We start from the raw sequence: 19,395 nt of genomic DNA on the forward strand, positions 1-19,395 counted from the left end.
GTTCATTCTGTTAGAGCTCAAAGTCTGACTCCACACACACACACACACAGAATCTGTCATTAAACTTTATTGATATATGAAAATCTGAAACACGGTTTGGTAAACAAAGACACATTATAGGAGTTTATGAACACTGAGGTCACATCAAACTGATCTCAGTCTCATCACTTTTGTGGCAGGAACAGAGTCCAGGTAAAATCTGCTGGTGGTGCGAGAGCAGCTGAAAATAGCTTTGCTTTGAATTCCAGAGTTAAACTTTATTGACACCAGCGGCTGACGGCACAGCTCATACAGATGTTCCATTATTAAGCACGTCAGGTGAGGCAGGTAAACCAGAACAAAGGATCTGATGCTCATTACAGGCGAACTCTGCACACTCACCTACAGCACAGTCACACTGATTAGGAGCTCGTCATAGAATGACATCGTCACCGTGAGCCAATCAGCTGCACTCGTTTCCTTTGATGAGGAAGAAGGTTCCAACAGCCACACCGAACAGACCGAGAGTCAGACCCACTCCACAGAACACAGAGGGTCCAACACCTGGATCAGGCTGAGCAGACGCCTCCACATCTGGAGACACAGACACACAGAGAGAAACAGGATGACATGTATGTCTATGTAACTATATACACTCTACATCTACCTGCACTGAGCATGTGCACTGTAACTTTCACGCAGACTCTTGAACATGTTTTTAATCACCTGGGTCATTAAGTGAAACCAAGAAAAGCCAAATCTGGAAGCATTTTAATGTTGTTGACAACACAAAGCCAGAGTGTAGAGGATATCATACGGAGCCGCTCCACAAACTGCACAGGCTCCTGACAGCTGTCCACCCATCAGTGCAATGGGAAGATGAAACACAGTCAGTTGAGTGTGAAGGTGCCAGTGTGTCTGCAACTGTTGCTGCTGCTGCATCTACAGCAGCATGCAGTACACCACCACATCCACCTGAACCAACCCAGAGCCCAAAGCAAAAAAAATGTAAATAGTTTAAATTTGAATTGTAAACAGACAAAAAACAACTATTTTTTACATTTTATGTGGAGTGAATAAATAAAAGCACATTTACATAACAAACATATATAAAGAAAAAACACAATTTTTTACATTAGTCATTCATTTTATGCATAATCTTATATGGGTGTTAATAATAAATTAGTTAAAGCAACAAAACAACCTGAAGAGCCCCAAGAATGAGGTAACTATGAAAAACTATGGTGATTATGAGCACTGTGACATGACATGGAGGGGAAATACACAGACGACCTGACAAAGAGTGAATGAAACACACACTAAATACACACAGGAGGTGATCAGGGCAATGGAAACAACACATCTCCAAATATAATATAAGAAATTAAAATACACTCAAACAGCTGGATCACAGCTCTTCCCAAACAAGTAGGAATGAAGGCAAAGTAGCTACACTTGAGCATTTTAGAGGAAAAGAAACATTTAAATTCAAAGAACAAAAATATCTGTCTGGGAAAAGAAAAACAGGAATAACAGCTGTGTGATGCAGAACTGATCAAGTTATTTGAATCACTAGAATAGCTGATTAACCTCCACATATGTGGACATCACATCTTAGGTTGTCTGGACCATTATAGACATTATACTGTCACTGCTCGATCAGCATTTAAAACAAATGTCCTCATATGTGGATCTCATTTTTCTCAGAAACAACAATCAGGTTTAAAAAAGAAATCAGGTAATTCTTTGTTTCTACCCTCATCAGGTCCCAATCAGCCAAAACAGCAAAGAGAGATTAGAAATGCCATGAAAGAGAGAGAGAGGGAGGGTCTTAGGAGGGACAGAAAGAGCACAGTTAGGTGTTGTGTTGGAGAGAATCATAAAGAGATCAGTGGTATCTGAAACACTTGCCTTGATGCTGGTCAGACTGCGTGCAATCCTTCTTCTATGGCTAAAATAGAAACAACATTTCAAAGAGCATCAGAGAAGCATAAAACACGAGGCCTTCACCCTGCAAAGCCCAAAGTGTCAGGCTTGAACCAGGAACTAAGTTTTTGAGAGTCCCACAACATCAGAGGGATTTTTACTGCTCAACAAAAGAAGCAAATTGCACTTTATATGTTTAAGGAATGAACTGGGAATGAGAAAGTAAGAGATGCAGGAAGTCACACACACACTGGAGAGTGTGATTAGACAGTTTGTGGAAGAGGAAACATGCAAGTGAGAGGAAAAGGAAGTTAAAGAAAGGGAGAGTAAGAAGAGGTCGAGCTCACAGGACGAGAAAACAGTTACTTAACTGATGTTTGCACACACTCGCAATAACGACTCTCCTGACATGAAGGAAAACAGATAACTGCTCACAGATGAAGGAGCTCACCAACTGAAGGGTACAACACAGATCAGCAGGCCAGAGCCTGTGGAGGAGCAACACCGGCAGTACGCAGGCCAGGGTCAGCGATGGGGCCTGCACAAAGGTGGAGTGGAGGAGTCAGGCGGAGGACGACGTCTAAGGGTTGGCAGGCGTAGGAGGGGAACAACTATCACCTAACTATCCATCATATCTGCAGTGGACCACATGAAGCAGCTGCATCACTGATCCTCCCAACAAACTCCTAAGATTAAAGCCCAGAGCTCCAGCCCTCGTCTTACTGTATTTCATTACTCTGTATTTATATGTTTATGATGGCCCCAATGAGCATCACATTATTGAAGGGATGAGACCTGCACAGAGGGATTTACATAAACGTTACATCATATATGGATTATGTGTTGTGGTGCTGGCTTGATGGTAAAAAGAGTTTGAGTCTTGTAGTCCGAGCAGACAGACTCCTGTAACGTCTGCCAGATGGTAACAAGGAGAACAGCTGATGTGCTGGGTGGCTGTGGTCCTTGATGATGCTGTGTGCTTTGAGACACTTCTGGGGATAAACATCCTGAGTGGCAGGAAGCCTCGTGCCAGTGATGCTCTGTGGCTTCCTGCTGCTGCAGAGCAGCTTCTGTTCCAAACTGTGATGCAGCTCGTCAGCAAGCTCTCGGTCTTAGATTGTAGAAATTTGGAGGGATGGTTGGCGTTCATGCCAAACTTTGCAGATATGTAACATGGAGGGAGGAGCAGAGGTGACCTTTGACCAGCCACTCAAGGCACTTGATGATGACGGATGTCAGTGCAACAGGGCGGTAGCATTTCAGACAGGAGACCTCTGATTTCTTAGGAATGGGGATGATGGTGGTTGTTTTGAGGGATGTGGGGACCCCTGACTGCCTCAGGGAGAGGTTGAAGATGTTGGTGAACACCCTGCCAGCTGGTCGGCGCATGCTCTGAGAACCCGGCCTGAGATGCCGTCCGGTCCCGGAGCTTTGTGAAGATTGACCTTTTTGAAAGACCATCTCACAGCTTCTGTTTTAAGAGTATAAGTTACAGCCTCACTGTGCTCCTGAGGATAGAGCAGCGGCTCCTCGTTGTCTGCAACAAAACAAGCGTAGAAGTTGTTGAGCTCGTCTGTGAGAGACGCTGTGGGCTGGACACTGCCGTGTTTTCCTTCTTGTAGTCAGTGATGCAGCGTAGTCCATTCAACAGGCGCCTGGCGTCAAAGCTGTGGTAGCTGGACTCCACTTTGTCCCTGTAGTCCTTTGTGGCCCCTTTTCAGAGGTCGTACCTGGCTGCTTCATATGCATCAGAACGCCCTGAGTTAAAGGCAGAGGTCCGCACTTTGAGCTTAGCAAGAATGTCCTTATCTACCAGGGTTTCTGATTTGGATATTTGCAGACGGTGGTTTTAGTGATGATATCGTCCATGCATTTTCCAATATATCCAATGACAGAGTTCATTGATGTTGCCATCAGCTGCACCCTCAAACATCTGTCGGACCTCCTCACTCTCACTGTCTCATTTAAAGTGTTGCTGACTCAGAGCTCCTGTCTGTGCTGATATTACGGTGCAAACCAGAAGGATTTCAGTTACATGTATTATTTCAAATTAAGGGAAATGGGGTTGTTAAGTCTAATTGTTGAATGTTGTCATTGTGCTTCTTAAATTTGTAAGGTCTTAGTTCAATCTATAGGGTAAACTGTCTGCCTCAGAGTCAACCACCCAAATATGTAACAAGGTCCAATAGGGAACTTTGTATGATTGTAAACTGAAATTCATGCATGTCTGTGTAAATGTGTATGATTAGTCTAATACAGCTGCTTTAGCTTTTCAATGGGTCCTTTACCGTAAGAATAAAGGCTGTCATGCTAATAACGTATGCTTTATTGATCTCCGTGGGGAAATTACTCTCTCTGCATGTAACTCAGTGTAACAGTGGGCAGCAGAAAAATCAGGCGCCCGGGGAGCAGTGTGCAGGGACCCTCAGGAGTACCTCAGGGTAGCCGTTCAGTGGGGGCGTCCACACTACCCACTGAGCTATCCCTGCCCCCGACTGGATGACAGAGATATACTGTGTCATCTAGTCCCTGCCAGTATTCATGCTCGAAGGCTTTTCAGGGAGTTTTTAGGACATCCTGATAATAATGAATGACAGTCGTCCAGCCTGGAAGTAACAAATGCATGAACTCATTTTTCAGTAAGTGTGAGACAGGATATTTCTAATTTTAGAGATAGAAGCATGGGTGCAAAAATGGAAGAAAGCAGTTTTCAATATGTGCATTGAAGGACAGATCCTGGTTAAAAATCCAGACTAAGTATCTGGTTAGATACCATATATGTCTAAGGTTTTTTAGGACAGTAAACTCAGTCTTATCTAAATGTAGGAGCAAAATGTTCGAGGTCATCCAGGTCTTTGGTTTCTGGAGACATTCCTGCAGGTTGACTGGTGTGTGTTGGATACATGGAAGAGGGTGTCATCTGCATGACGGAGGTATGTTATGCCTATTGTGGTGTTACCTAAAGGACGCATGTGTAATGTAAACAGAACTGGTCCTAGCACTGAGCCCTGTGGAACTCCAGAAATAACCCTGAAGCTATCAAAGGACATTTCACAGCTCACACTCAGACCTTTGTTCAGAAAAAGAAGCTGCACCAAGATGAAATCCAAAACTGGGAATTAATTGTTTAATTATATCAATTTCACATATGGTGTCATGTAATCCACGTATGTAATTTGTGTCTACTGGTATGTTTCATGCCTTATTTTCATTTTCCTATAATTAGTCTCGTTTTAAGTTTCTTGAGAATTCTTTCAGGGATGCTGTGTCGTCTGCTTTGCAAACGAACAGGAATTCATTTGTCTTAAATTGGTTGACCAGGGGAATGTTAGGAAAGTATACTTATATAACTATATGCACTATATATCTATGTGCAGTGAACATATGTACTGTAACTTTCAAGTAGTTTTGCCCTCACCGTGGGTTATTAAGGTGGTTACGTTGTAACAGATACTGAACACATCACAGTAAAGTCACCTTAACGATCATTACAATACTACTGTATATAACCTGTATAATTAGGTCAGCTATTATTAACATGTTTATCATAAGATTATGCCACTTGCTGTCAGAGCACCTGTTGATGCATTCTGCTTGTTGCGAGATTTAACAACCAGGATTAATATGTGGCGTTTGACTGTGTCGTGACCTATTGTGATAATGCAAAGCAAAGAGTTCATCAAAGGGCCCCCAGCTGCAGATAACCCTGATCCAGAGCCCTGACCAGCCCCTGACCCAGCACCAGCTGTTTTTGGCTGGAGGACGAGTGGAAAGTTACCCTGCAGCAGCAGCAGGAGGTGGAGTTACTGGCCCCTATAAAGAGAAGCCACAGAGACATCTGCTCTGTCTGTCTCTGTGTTGCTCTGCTGTCTGTACTTAAGGCTCTACAGCCCACAGTTTGCTTTGCTTGCTTTGCTCTGTGTCGTCTTGCTGTTCTCTGTATGTTCTTACTTACTGTTCATATGATTCAGTGTATTAAACTCTGTTCCCATCGTTGGTGGGATGAGATGATCATATTGGCTCCAAAATGTGTGACAAAAATCATCGTGTCAAACTATCAGATCAGATCCAGCTGCTCTGATGAACACTGGCCTCAGTCTTTTGTTTAAATAAAGTTTTCTTACTATAGATCTTGGTCAGTGGTTCAGTCAGGGCCAGATGTCGCACTGTGCAGCTGTAGATGTCTCCCAGCTGTGCGGTGAACTGCAGTCTGGAGATCTGGGTGAAGGGTCCATCTTTGTTGGGATAGGGAACGTTGGTGCTGGATCCTTCTGTGACCTTCTGTCCGTTCTTGGTCCAGGAGACGTTGACAGGAGCAGGATAGAAACCAGTCACGTGACAGATCAGAGTGTTCTCCTCTCCAAACTCCACCTCGTCTCTGGTGTAGATCATCACAGCTGAAGGAGCATCTGTGCACAAACACATCAGGCAGAGGATCAGAGCTTCAGCTGGTTCCCATCGATCGTGATAAACATCAATGACTTGTTCAGTCATTCACTGAGATGATGCCATCATTGTCTGTGTGAGAGAAACCAGCCTGACGAATCGTGAAGTTAAACTAGAGAAACAGGAGCACAGACAGAACTCTGCTCAGCTCCAGAGAAACTAATGAAGAAAAATAAATGTGGTCTTTAATAGAAACACAAATAGAAACATGTCAATTTCTAAATGTGTTTAAGGTGGAATGATTTCATACCTTTAATCAGTTTGTTTCACTGGCTGTGTTTGATTGGACTGATCATTTCAGGTAAACACAGGTGAGGTGAGACACACGTTAAATGTTTGTATTTACGGTTATTGGAAGGGTAGTCCTTCATCACCGCGCCAAGAGCCTTCAGGTTGTGTCTGCAGACCTTCAGCTCAGTCACAGCTTGTTTATAAGCGCCGGGGTAAGTCATAGGATCGGCAAAAGGAGGCAGCATGTAGACTTCCGTGTGGTTGTTAAAGTCTGCGTAGGCAACCTCCTCCCCATCCAGTCCATACATGTCCTCTGCATCGAAGTCTGAACAGCCGTTTATATGAACGTCACCGTGCAGACCTGAAATGAAACACCGATCAATAAGCTGCTGCCGGCCTGCCAGAGTTTACCGAGACAAACTCACCATCGGCAGAGACACAGAGGACACAGGAGAGGAAGAGGAGCAGCTCCTTCATCTTCATCAGCAGCTCTCTGACCGTTAAACTGTGTGTGAGTATGTGTGTGTGTGTGTGTGAGTGAACCGACTGAAAGTGTAGCAGCAGCTGAGCACTAACTCAGAGTAGCCAATCACAGAGGTCACACCCCATGATGTCATCAGTATCCAGGCAGCTGAAGGGAAAACGATCTACAAACAGCTGGAGACAGCTCCAATCAATCATCAGTATTTATAGACTCTTCACAATAATGTTTATCGTCATCAGTTTCCCCTCTGATGATTTTCAAAATAAAACAAACTTTATTTGAAAAACTGATTCAGTTTGTTTACAAAGATTTAGAAGAAGAAATAAAATATGAATTTGTCTTTTAAAATGGTTTCTGTGTCTGGGCCTGATTAGAACATGTTACATCACAGCAGCCTGAAACATTCATCATGTTCACCTCTTCCAGGGTATTACCTGCACACACACACACACCTGTAGGAATCAGCACAAACACACCTGGATGATGTCACTTAAAGGTGTCAAGAAGTAGAAGAAGGTGGAGAGATCAGCAGAGCTCACGTGTACGATGATAATCTGCAAGAAAACAAAGGTGACGACACTTTTATTCAGCAAAGCTTTGTGACACACGATCATTATGTGCTGTGTTCAGATCACAGGCTGCAGATTGTTTAGATGTTGTTCCCAGCTGGCTGCAAACTTTGCTGCTCATCGTCTACTTCAGGGCAAGCAGCTACTTCACTGTCAGCACTGTGAATGTCCTGATGCTCCTCAGCATCACACTGCACACAGATACTGTCTCCAACACTCCAACACCAAACAATCATTTGCCAGCTTTTCCTGGAATACGCAGCGTTCTGTGTCCACCTTCCTGTTCTTGACAGGTGCCAGGATTGGTCAGGATTCATCTCTTGTCATCTGTGTCGATCGTGCAGGCTAGTGACGTACATCTCCCGTGCTGTGATCTGAGAGTCAGCTGATCGACTCAAAATGAGAGTAAACTACATCAGGTTCGTGTTGGTGGATGGAGTCAAACATCAACACGCTGATGTAAACTAAGAGGTGTAGCTGAGTGTGTGAGCTGGCTCAGGCTGTGCAGAGCTCCACCTGTGGGGCGGGTCCGGGCCGTCAGAGCTCTCTGCTTCACCACAACCACGACTCTCAGGCTCGGCTTAGTTTTTAAAATAACGTTATAGCTTCACACTCCTAAAATACAGTGACAGGGAAACTAAGACTTATTGTAGCACGTGTCAGTCATCTATTCTCGTTCTTGATTGGTCACTGACGACATCATCTCTTAGAGGTTCATTTGGGTGTCGTGTCTCTGACAGCAGGGAGACGAGACGATGAAGAGGAGGGTAAAACGTTAGTTCAGCTTAAAGGTTGAAATACTGCTTTCACTCCCTGAATGCTCCGGTCTAATGTTCATGTGTTTCTGTGATGAGGAAGCTGAAAATCAGACTGACGACCTGGAGAACCACGTCCGACGCAAGAAGCTGCGTCTGTTTGGTCTCTGGGACGGCGCCGAGGATCAGCAGTTGCACCCTAACACCTCGAAAGCCAAACCAACACAGGTGTCCTTATCTGATTCCTGAACCTCCAAGATCGGGAGTTTGTTTTCCGCTCCACAAAACAACTTAACATCGAGCTCATCAAAGTGAATTGTTACGTTTTAGAACTGAATATAATAAATTGTCTTCTGATGCATCAGCAAAAAGTCTAATGTGGCAGTTTTAGTATGACCAAGGAGGGAAAGCGAGAAAACTCTTGGTATGGAGAATGAAGGAAATGCAGAGTGAGAGGAATGTATCAGTCGATCCATCTGAACTTCAGTTCCCGACACGAACAGAAGACACAAAGCAGGAATTAGACAGACGTCTAACTATTGATCACTCATCAGGGGTGCCCGTTATCTCCAATGCTATTTATTCTGACTATGGTGATGACACTAGAGAGCGAAAATGTCAGAAGAAAGCTTCAGTGTGCCCATGCTGCTGCCAGTGAGTGTAGTTTGCCATTCATACGACTACAGGGAGCAAAACGCACTAGAGCAGCTGTTCTCCACCAGGAACTATGGTGAGTGGGTGCATGTGGAAGACACTTTTAAAGAGTTCACACAGATTTTAAATACACATCATTGGTCAATTAAACTCCAATATGAGAGTAGCCACTTAAAACTTCATGTCTTAGATACCACAGTATTTTTGAAGTGATAGAGGCCATAACAGAAAGCTGAGCAGAGGGTATTTTTCTTGCACAGAACAAGTTACCATCTGCCTCACACGTTCTGCAGCATAGATTTTACATTTTAAAGCTCTCGGGGGAAAAATCCCAGTTTGTGTGACATTTTAATGAGAGCAAAATCAGAGGGGAAGGTCAAAATGCCCTCAGAGAAACTGGTGTGTTACTCACTGCATAGATGCATCTAATCCACGTAGAGGAACGGTGTGGCCAACTGCAGGCAAGATGTGCCATTCAGAGTGGGGAGTGTGGGCTTGTGCCTTGTTTCTCTCCTGTTCCCACCAGTGTTTTTCCCTCTGAAGAACTGGTAACCAGTGTGAAACGTCAGGGATGCTCGATCAGACCAGTGAGCGCAAACAAACCCAGCCCTCCCAGCTTATGGTTTTAATCTTTATTGGGGGAGAAAACTTTTTAAGCCCTAATTTTGACAGGGAGTAGAGTCTTTGAAGCCTTTTCTGGATCCTCAGAGGGGATGAAGGAGGCAGAGGAGGAAGCAGAGATCGGTCTGTGTTTCATTGTAAGATAGAGACCTGGACCATTCTGGGAATGACAGCCGACTTTGGCCCATCGGTGGAGGATCTCATGAAGAGAGACGGCAGGGAGAAGGACAGTGTTTCATCGATAACAGCTCCAACACCTACAGTGTATATAATATATACATCAAAGTATATTTGCTATACTTAATGTATATAACATCATGTTCTTCTGTCCCCTTTCCACAGTGCAGGAGCGTGTCAGGATAGATTTCACTGCGTGTTGTATTTGTATAACTGTGCATGTGACAAATAAAGAAACTTGACTCTAATCAGCACAAACGAGGCTCTGACACATGGATTGTTTTTATAGTTTATTTAAAAGGATTAACCCCAAAATGTGAAAACAAGACCATCAACAGGCAAGACAGAGCTGACAATGTTACTGATGACTGTCTGTAAATAAAGGGTGAGTGGAAAACTAAAACTGGGGTTGGGAAACTTGCTGTGATCACTAACAGCTGCACGAGTTCTGGAGTCACCAATAAAACAAAAAGTATAAAAAAGGTTTAGCAAGCTCAGCATTACATAGATAAGGGATTAGGTGGGGATACTTTCAATGCAAACCCAGGATGAGAGCACGAGGTGAGGCAGAGGAGGAGCAGGGAAGTGATGAAGGAGGACCAAAAGGATTCTTCTGTATCTTTGGGTTTGCAGCAATAAGCAGGTGGATTTTTAATGTTTCTAACTGTTTGCACAGTTTCCGTGCTGTTATTCTTTAGCTTTGGGGCCGTTTTATAATAGTTTTGTCTGAGGTGTTTAAGCTTCTATTTGTTCATCCACAATATTGTTTAGCTGATTCTATACGAGCTCGTTCCAGTTCTTTCAGTCAGTCTGTTGCTTCTCTCCCGATCATTTTCCCTGTTCCTCATAAATCCCAAGGGTGGGGCCCGTGGGTCCATGTTAGAGTCTGGACACATTTCCACCCTGAAAAGAAGAAATGACATTCAGTTACCTTTGTGTGCAGCAGAAATGCCTCCTGGGTGCACTGGAGATAGAAAAGCACATCCCTCACTTATTTTAAAGCTAATGCATTCAACAGCATTTCTATAAAATGAGACCTGATTTTTATTCCATCATATTAAGCCCATCTCTCAGCATAAACATTACTGTCATGGGTTACTTTGATAACTCCAAACTACAGGAGGTCAGAGGTCGTTAGGAGCTCCCTGGCTGTGCAGAGGCAGGAGGCGAGCTGTGGGAAACCCTTTGACGGCTGATGAGGAATTGTAAATGCTTTTTGTTGGAAGACGGCAGCTCGTGAAAGGCAAATGTGCAATGCTTTTGTGCTGTGTGAACGACCATCGTTGAACATCTATAATCCAGTTTTAAGATCCCTTTTTGTCAGGTGTGACTGCACTTAAAGAGGCCTGGAGGCCTTTTCAGAGGCGTCTCTCTTCGTGCATGAGAGACAAAGGTGCCACCCTGTCTGCTGGCTTTGTTATCTTCACACCTCGGTTCATATGATTAGGTAGAGGATGATTAGGGGTCCATGACCCTCTTGGGGACTCTCCCATATGGCTAAATGTGGGACTCTCCATCAGCAGCTCCTTACACTATGCTGAGCTGGATGACTGAGAACCGACATACTTCCAGGTGAATGTAACGCTACGGAGAAACTACAGCGAGAGTAAACCTGCTAACTTTGGTGTTTTTTCAAGTATCGGGTAATTTTATATGTGACTTTTTCTATCAGGTGAACAAACTGTGCATGCATATTCACGCTAAAGATAAATGCAGAGAAAGCGCAGAGTCTCTGCTTTCAGAAACAATTGGATTAGTATCAATTGAGCGAACGGTTCAAAAGTTACAGTGATTTAAAAACGTTGCAAAAACCTGTTGGATTGTGAGTTTCAGGCATTAAATGCAATTCTACATCCGGACACTAGAGGGCGCAGAGCGCGATGGTGGTACCGAGCAGTGTTTTGGGGCGCAGAAGAAGAATTTCACAGAAAGAACTTCCTGTTGTGAAGCTAACCCCAGCACAGCATGTGTGTCGTTTGTGTTCACGGTTTACAGAAGATTATTGTGTTTTCGTCTACTTGTTACCCAGGCTGACAGCAGCTTCACTGCCTCAGGTTAGTAAACATTACAATGACCGTGCACGGCGCACCTCACAGTACAGGCTGTTGTTCGGTCATTCGCACATCAGGATGCGGGTCATTGTGTATACACTGTGGCTTTAGGCTGCAGGTTGATGGATGCTAATGCTAGCTGACTTGGCTAATGCAGAATACAGTGGAGCCCCGACTTTCACGAAAAGTTCAAGTTACGAAGGCACTGAACGGCAATACTTCTGCCCGTGTTACGGAAAAATGCCCGCGTAACGAAATCCGCTGGCTCTGATTGGCTGAGCCTTCAATGCCCACAATGCCTTCCGAATCATGTGACAACCCCTTGGCTTCCGTACTTGCGCTTCGCTGTTCCACTTGAACCACGCAGCTAGCAAAATGAAGCGTAAAGTGCTGTCGATGAAAACAAAGAGAGAAATTATTGATAAATATGAGCGAGGTGGGAAACTTAGTGCTATTGCACGCGAGTATGGCCGAAATCCTTCGACCATAGGAACAATTCTAAAACAAAAAGAAGTCATCAAAGCAGGTAAACCTTCAAAGGGCCCCACCATCATGTCCAAAAGGAGGACCCCCATACACGACGAGATGTAAAGGCTTCTCCTTGTTTGGATTAAAGACAAGGGAGAGACTGGCAATACCCCCACAGAGACTGTCATTTGCGAGAAGACGTCCTCAATTTATAATGATTTAGTAAGTAAGGCAGCTTCCAATGAGCAGCCAACGGCATCGACGTCCTCGCAGGAGGCACCCCTAACCTCCCCAGAGTTCAGGGCATCGCATGGGTGGTTTTATCGGTTCAAGAAGAGGACTGGCAACCACTCCGTTGTGCGTCACGGCGAGGCAGCAAGTTCCGATCACACGGCTGCCGAAGAATTTGTTAAAAAATTTGAGGAACTTATAAATCAAGAAGGCTACATCCCCCAGCAGGTATTCAACTGTGACGAGACTGGCCTCTTCTGGAAAAAGATGCCGCGGCGTACGTACATCACCGCGGAGGAAATAAAGATGCCAGGCCACAAGCCCATGAAGGACCGTCTCACCCTCGCCCTGTGTGCTAATGCCAGTGGGACTGTAAGGTCAAGCCACTCCTAGTGTACCACTCAGAAAATCTGCGTGCCTTCAAGAAACACAAAATTTTAAAGGAGAGGCTCGAGGTTATGTGGAGGTCCAACCCCAAGGCCTGGGTGACCCGACAGTTCTTTGTCGAATGGGTCAACTTGGTTTTTGGCCCTGCTGTCAAGAAGTTCCTTGAGGAGAACGAGCTCCCCATGAAGTGCCTGCTGATCATCGATAATGCCCCCGCCCACCCCTCTGGCCTCGAGGACGATATCCTGGAGGAGTTCTCGTTCATCAAGGTTCTCTTCCTCCCTCCCAACACGACCCCTCTCCTCCAGCCCATGGACCAGCAAGTGACCTCTAATTTAAAGAGACCGTACACGAAACACATGTTCAAACGGTGTTCGGACATAACAGAGAGTACGCAGCTCAGCCTCAGGGAGTTTTGGAAAAATCATTTCGACATCGTTGCATGCCTCAAGTTGATTTCTTTGGCATGGCGGGAGGTGAGTCGTCGAACGCTAAATTCTGCTTGGAGGAAGCTGTGGCCTGATGCTGTTGCCCCTCGAGATTTTGAAGGCTTTGAGGGGGAACCTCAACCTGAAGTCAAGGTTGAGGAGATCGTAAATCTCGGCACCGCCCTGGGACTGCAGGTTGACGAGGAGGATATAAACGACCTTGTGCATGAACATCGAGAGGAGCTGTCAACGGCAGAGCTGCAAGAGTTGGAGGCGATGCTGCACTCATCAGTACAGCAACAATTTAGCGAGGAGGAGGAGGCCGTCATACCATCGGCTGATATCAAGGACAATCACCCTGAAAAGAACTTTACCGCTCATGCTATAGAGCATTTTGGTGCGTCTGCCTCTCCCACTTCAGATCCATTTTGAAAAGTAGACAGAGACAGACGTCGTTGGATAGATTTTTCACAAAGAGGCCAGCAACAAGTCAACCTTCAGGTGAAAGTGTGCCTTACAGGGGGAAAAGCGATGGAAGTAGCAGTAGTGATTAGTTCAAAAACATAAAAATGCACTAAAAATAAATGATAAAATAGATTTTTTTTTAATTATCTAAGTTTAAAAAAAGTTTTAGTTTTAATGTTTAGAACGTCATGTACATGCAGCATATGTATGCATGCATACAGCTGACACATATATACACTTATTCCTCTAATTTTGAGTTATTGGTAATGTTTTTACCCAAATGCGATACTTCTTAAAATACAAGCAGACATTACAAAGAAAGCTGAAGTGTTACTAATTGTGTAAAAATGTCTGAATTGTTTTTTGTTGCCTTTCTTTTTTACTTGTAGTGTTTTAGATGTCAGGGCTGTTGGTGGATTAAAACTTTTTGTTAATAAAAATAATGTTCTCTCTGGTCTTTAATGTGCACTTCAGTGTCTGTTGCACTACCTCCTGATGTTTAAAGCCTGATTAATCTTTGAATTAAAAAATCAACAACTTTACACCTTAATGTTATGCCAGTTTCCCCCGTGGTGGTGCTGTATGTATGTATGCATGCATACGTATGCTTTCTTCAGCCTCCACCACCTCCGCCACCAAGAACTTCGTCTCCAGCCAGCATCTAAGCACTCAAAAGGCACGATGGCTGCTTCGATTTACGAAAAACCGTCGGGAACAGATTAATTTCGTAAGTCGGGGTTACACTGCAGTGTGTTGCTGTGACATTTGTGAGGTTCCCTCAGACACACTCCGCCAGTCTTGTTGCTGTTAACAACAAAATATTAAAAAATCCACCATCTGTTCCACCGTCACCAGTTAATCTGGAACACCGGGTGATTTAACGCTACTCCGTGTTCATACTTGGAAGTATTAGCATGTTATTGACTTGGATACTATATTGTTTTAAGCCTTTGTGAATGTTTGTTCATTTTAAAGTGAAAATGCCATCTGCTTTTGGCACAAAACTATCGAATTTGCAGCTTCGGTTAAGTGGGATGGTTTGTCAGACATCACCGTAACATCATCCTACGGTAGGACCGTTTGTCAAACAGTGGTTACATGATGTCTGGAGACTTTCTGGTTCAGTTTTGTTTGTTTAGCAACTTCTGCTCATTTACGTAACTGCTGTTTTAGTCATGGCTTGTTTTCTTTGCGTTTGCTGGTTGTAGAAATGGTTTCTATGAAGCGTTTCTTTTAGCTGAACGAACTGCTGGTGTGCGTGCATGTTTTATACATGTGCTAAAGTTAAATGTCTTTGTGCAGAACATTGTGTGCTTTGGAGAAACAGCAGAGGATCAACAAAGGTTCAGTTTTAAAGTAGGTACTGCTCGGTGTCCAGTGTAGCGACATAGCTAGCTTTGCATCATACCGAGACACGCTACTGGTGCTATAAAGTGATGTGCAGAGTTTGTCTCTCTCTTTGTATTTGCAGTCCAAACAACATGGAGAAAAACATTGTGTACTGCCTGCTGTGCAACAAGCCCCAGCTGTTCATTTGGAATCACCTGAGCGGAGTGTGCCTGAAAGACGGCACAGCACAGGAGAGGGAGCAAGAAGCTTCCAGAGCTAAAGCCTCCCAGAAGCTGTTTTCCAGGGAAGGTCGACTCTGGAGCTTCTCGGAGCTGCAGGAGTTTTGCAAGGACGCAACATCTTGCACCAAACTCTGCAGTCGTCTTCAGAGTCGTGGCTTTATCATCACAGACACTCCCCAAACCTTCCCAACACAGAGGTCTGATGAGCTTGTTGCCACTCTGGCTCACACATACTGCAGGACACATACGCACTTTGAACACTGTCTTACTGTCACCTTTGCAACAGCTTTGATAAGAAGGAAATCCTCGCCGTGGCCAAAAGGGACATCGAGTATTTCCACCAAAAGCTTGCAGGCGGTGATTGCATCCCCAGCGTTGCCATGACAACGTTCAGGCAGTACTGCGAGGCCATCCTGATGTTACAGCACGGACTGACAGCAGGTGCTGTTCAGGAACTTTCTGTAAGCGCCGCCAACAAAAACAGTAAATTATAAGTGATAGTTGATGGAAGTCACCCTGAGCTCCAACACTTTGTCCCACACCCACAGGTGCAGGACTGGATGGAGCGAAGGGCAAGCTTGTGGATGACCATCCAGGAAGAAGAAGTAAGTCCTTTGTTCTCAGCAGCGACTCTCTTCCTGCTCTGTGTGGACCCTGGGAGGTGATTTATAGTTTTCATTGATGGCTCTTGTCTCTGCAGCTGTTGGAGTGCTACTTTAAGAACATCCGCCCAGTGTGCTTACAAAACCAAAGAGTTGGCAGTGACGACGGGGGCAGGTTCTTCCTGGGAGAAGGTGGGGTCCCTCTGACCAACCCAACAGGAGATGTACAGCGCCTGAGGGCCAGGTGAGTGCTGCACACCACTGGATCCATACTGGCAAAACTTTGCCAGTGTGGTCATAGCACTCAAACACATGTGTTGCTGCGTTTGTTGGTGGATGTAGAACTGCTTCACCTTTCTAATTTGGTTAGATACCTGCGCAGCGACACTGAGGATCCTGCGGCTGGGTCAGCATCACACTCAGCAGGAGTAGAAACCTCGGGACAGGCCAGGTATGCTTTTTGTTTTTATGTTACCCACTAGCACAAGAAAACCTGCGTTACAAGTTTCCACATACAAACTATTGGTGGGTTTCTCTCTCATTCTGTGTAGGTCCATTTCCACAAAGCGCCTACCACTCAGGGAATGGGATGCCTTCCAGCAGACCTTCCCAGTAACCCTAAATGGAGAGCCACCTTCAAAACGCCGGTGTGTACAGGCTGGTTTTCCACACTACCGAGCCCACTACAAAAGGTGGAGGGAGCTTCAGCTTAAGCAGAGAGTTCAGCACATCCTCGGTAAGCCCGTCATGCTAATGGACGCTCTGCCTCCATTATTTACAGCTCTAATATATACACATAGCTCAGCAATACTTCACATCACAGAGGTTCAAATATATACGATTGACTCAGATGGTTGATTTGCAGTATTCCTCACGCCTCGCTCTGGGACAGGGTGTGCCAGAAGAGGCAACGCCCCTCAGCGTGCAAGAGTACAGACGGCATTAGATAAGGAGACCTGGAGCACCAACAAGCCCACTGTTGATGCCGTCCTACGGGCCTGGGGTGCTCCACAGCCCAGGATCCAGGACAGCCCGTCCCTCATGTCCTCGATTTCAGAGCAGAAATGGAAGGGCCTGGCTTTGAAGGACTTCGGGGGGGAAAGGGGCAAAGGTAAATGCACCTATCGTTTGGACCACACCCTCGTTTGACAGCAAGTCAACATTTCTAAAGAGCTTATGATGACTTCCTGTTGCTCACAGGTGTCATCGCCCTGATGCCCTTCAACAAAGGAGACGTCGTCTGCGACTACCACGGGACGTGCATCACCAAAGCTGCAGGGAATCAGAGGCGGCAGTCAGGGTCTCTCTTCTTCTACAGGGACGAGTGCCACAGGGCTGATGCCACTGCGTCCCCCTGTGCCTGCCACCTGCACAAGGACTCCTATAGAAGGCACATGAACCATTGCCAAAGGAATCCAAACGTGAAGCCACAAAGGTTCACCATGAACTTCCCTGCTGGTCCTCGGGAGAGTGTGCTGTTCATCGCCCTGAGGGACATCGCGGTTGGAGAGGAGCTCCTGTGGGACTATGGAGTCTAGAGATGGCACCGTGTTTTATGTCCCATATCCTACATTTGGATTTCTGCCCACACCGACATGACTCCAATAGTGTATTTTATAATCAATAAAACTGTGTTTTTTAATATATTGCTGCGTTTTGTATAAGTTCAAACTCAAGCTAAAGCTATTCTGTTATATATCTTTCTCAGAGGTGAAATGCCGGTTGACTCGGTCCATCACTGATGGAGTCTCCCATAAATCCTTTGGCTGGACATTTGACTTGTCTTTATTTTTCCTTTGTTTGATGCTTTGCTTGGCTTTTGTTGTGTCTGACCTTTTCTGATTAAAAGGAAATTGAGCTCACAGGACACCATGTTGCCTCAGCTGATGCAGTCCTCTTTGCAATAATGTTTATTTCCAAAGGAATTTCTAGAAATTCAGAACAGTAAAATTCACAGAATGAATTAGAAGATAACTCTGATGTAGTTAAACTAAAATCCTCTGTGGGGGTTGGTATATAAACTCTTAACACCTAGTTAGCATGAATAAGTGTTGAATGATCAACTCCAGACAGATTTGGTATTCAACACTAAGTCAGAGTTAACGTTCCAACTCTCCAATAAGAGTTAAATTAACTTATAAAGACACTTTAAAAGAGCTGAAATCAAATCTGACAGTCTTCATTTGGACATGTTGGATTTTTTTTACTTTTTACTTTTTTTTTCACTTTTTAACATGCATGTAGAAGCATATCACACGGAGGCTCTCCACCCACTGTGAGACAGGCAGTGAGTACTGAGAAACCTGCTAAACCTGCAGAACACTCATCATTTAGAGTCTGACGGGGGTTGACACTAAAATACTTTAAATGTTTAGCCTGAAGATCAAAGCCTTGGATCCCACATTTGATTCGCTTTGTACCAAAGCATCAAGGGTTTCACAATATAAGAAGGGTTCTCATATAATTCATGAGAGATGTGATGCTAACGATGCAGCTTTATTATCACTGGACGCTCGTCAGGCCTCGGACAGAATAGACTGGTCAGATTTATTTAACCTTCTCCCAAGATATGGATCTGGAAATCATTTTCTCAGATGGGTTCAACTTTTGTAACAAACAATAGTTTCTAAACCCGTCACATTGGAGCGTTCCACTCATCAGGGGTGCCCGTTATCTCCAATGCTATTTATTCTGACTGGAACCTCTGGTGATGACACTTAGAATGAGAGCTGTACTATTTGGTTTCCAGTTAGGAGATCGAGAGCAGAGATTGGCCCTAGGCCCTAGACTGGCTGTCTGTTAGCCAAGTTGCAAAATTAATGCTACAAATGGAGCTATTTAGACGATTTTCTGGCTGTAAATGATTCAAAATCCTCCTCCGTCCTATTCCTGAACAAGGATGAAAGGTTATGCAGAGTTTTTATATTGAGTCACTTCCTCTGCCTCCTCCAAAAGAATCCTTTCAGAAGTTAAACGATATCTTTAATTGGTTAATTTGGAATAACAAAGGTCCTAGATGAAGACTTGGCTTGTTGTACCTGCCATATGAAAGAGGGGGTTACAATTCTCTGATCTTAAACTGTATCACTGGTCTGCACAGGTGCGCTCAGCCACGCTCTATTCTTCCACTGAGACACCTGCAGCCTGAATAAAACGTGAACAAAAAACAGCGACAAACCTTCAGTTTGATCTGCATCTATGCTCTGCAAGCTGAATATATATAATTTTATTTTATTTTAAAGTTTCCACTTGACAGAAATGTGTTTTTGTTGGAGATTCCCGAGGTTCGCACGGTGTCATCCTCCTGAAAAGGAAACACCTTGTGGCGTCAGGTGAGCTGCAAAAGGTGC

General features: G+C 44.7%; 1 protein-coding gene and 1 pseudogene across 4 annotated transcripts; one reads left to right on the forward strand and one right to left on the reverse strand.

The window, feature by feature from the left end:
- Window positions 1-49: 49 nt before the first annotated feature.
- Window positions 50-7,146, reverse strand: LOC101484336 (H-2 class II histocompatibility antigen, A-U alpha chain-like; annotated as a pseudogene). The gene is made up of 4 exons (XR_013097035.1): window positions 7,008-7,146; window positions 6,698-6,943; window positions 6,030-6,314; window positions 50-573 (listed from the first exon to the last, which is right to left on the reverse strand). The product of XR_013097035.1 is annotated as an H-2 class II histocompatibility antigen, A-U alpha chain-like (transcript).
- Window positions 7,147-11,705: 4,559 nt separating this feature from the next.
- LOC112431216 (uncharacterized) lies at window positions 11,706-17,914 on the forward strand. 3 transcript variants are annotated; one of them, XM_076882323.1, is made up of 10 exons: window positions 11,706-11,896; window positions 15,175-15,228; window positions 15,344-15,640; window positions 15,730-15,904; window positions 15,992-16,048; window positions 16,144-16,289; window positions 16,416-16,496; window positions 16,597-16,781; window positions 16,938-17,156; window positions 17,246-17,914. In XM_076882323.1, the coding sequence occupies exons 3-10, from the start codon at window positions 15,354-15,356 to the stop codon at window positions 17,581-17,583; spliced, it is 1,488 nt and encodes a 495-aa protein (XP_076738438.1). In that variant the 5' UTR covers window positions 11,706-11,896; window positions 15,175-15,228; window positions 15,344-15,353; the 3' UTR covers window positions 17,584-17,914. The 3 variants fall into 3 exon arrangements, with proteins under 3 accessions (XP_076738438.1, XP_076738436.1, XP_076738437.1); XM_076882321.1 differs by having other exon boundaries at window positions 11,707-11,896; window positions 16,911-17,156; XM_076882322.1 differs by lacking the exon at window positions 15,175-15,228 and having other exon boundaries at window positions 11,708-11,896; window positions 16,911-17,156.
- Window positions 17,915-19,395: the final 1,481 nt, after the last annotated feature.

This window comes from Maylandia zebra, linkage group LG3 (assembly GCF_041146795.1).
Source record: "Maylandia zebra isolate NMK-2024a linkage group LG3, Mzebra_GT3a, whole genome shotgun sequence".
NCBI lineage: Eukaryota > Metazoa > Chordata > Actinopteri > Cichliformes > Cichlidae > Maylandia > Maylandia zebra.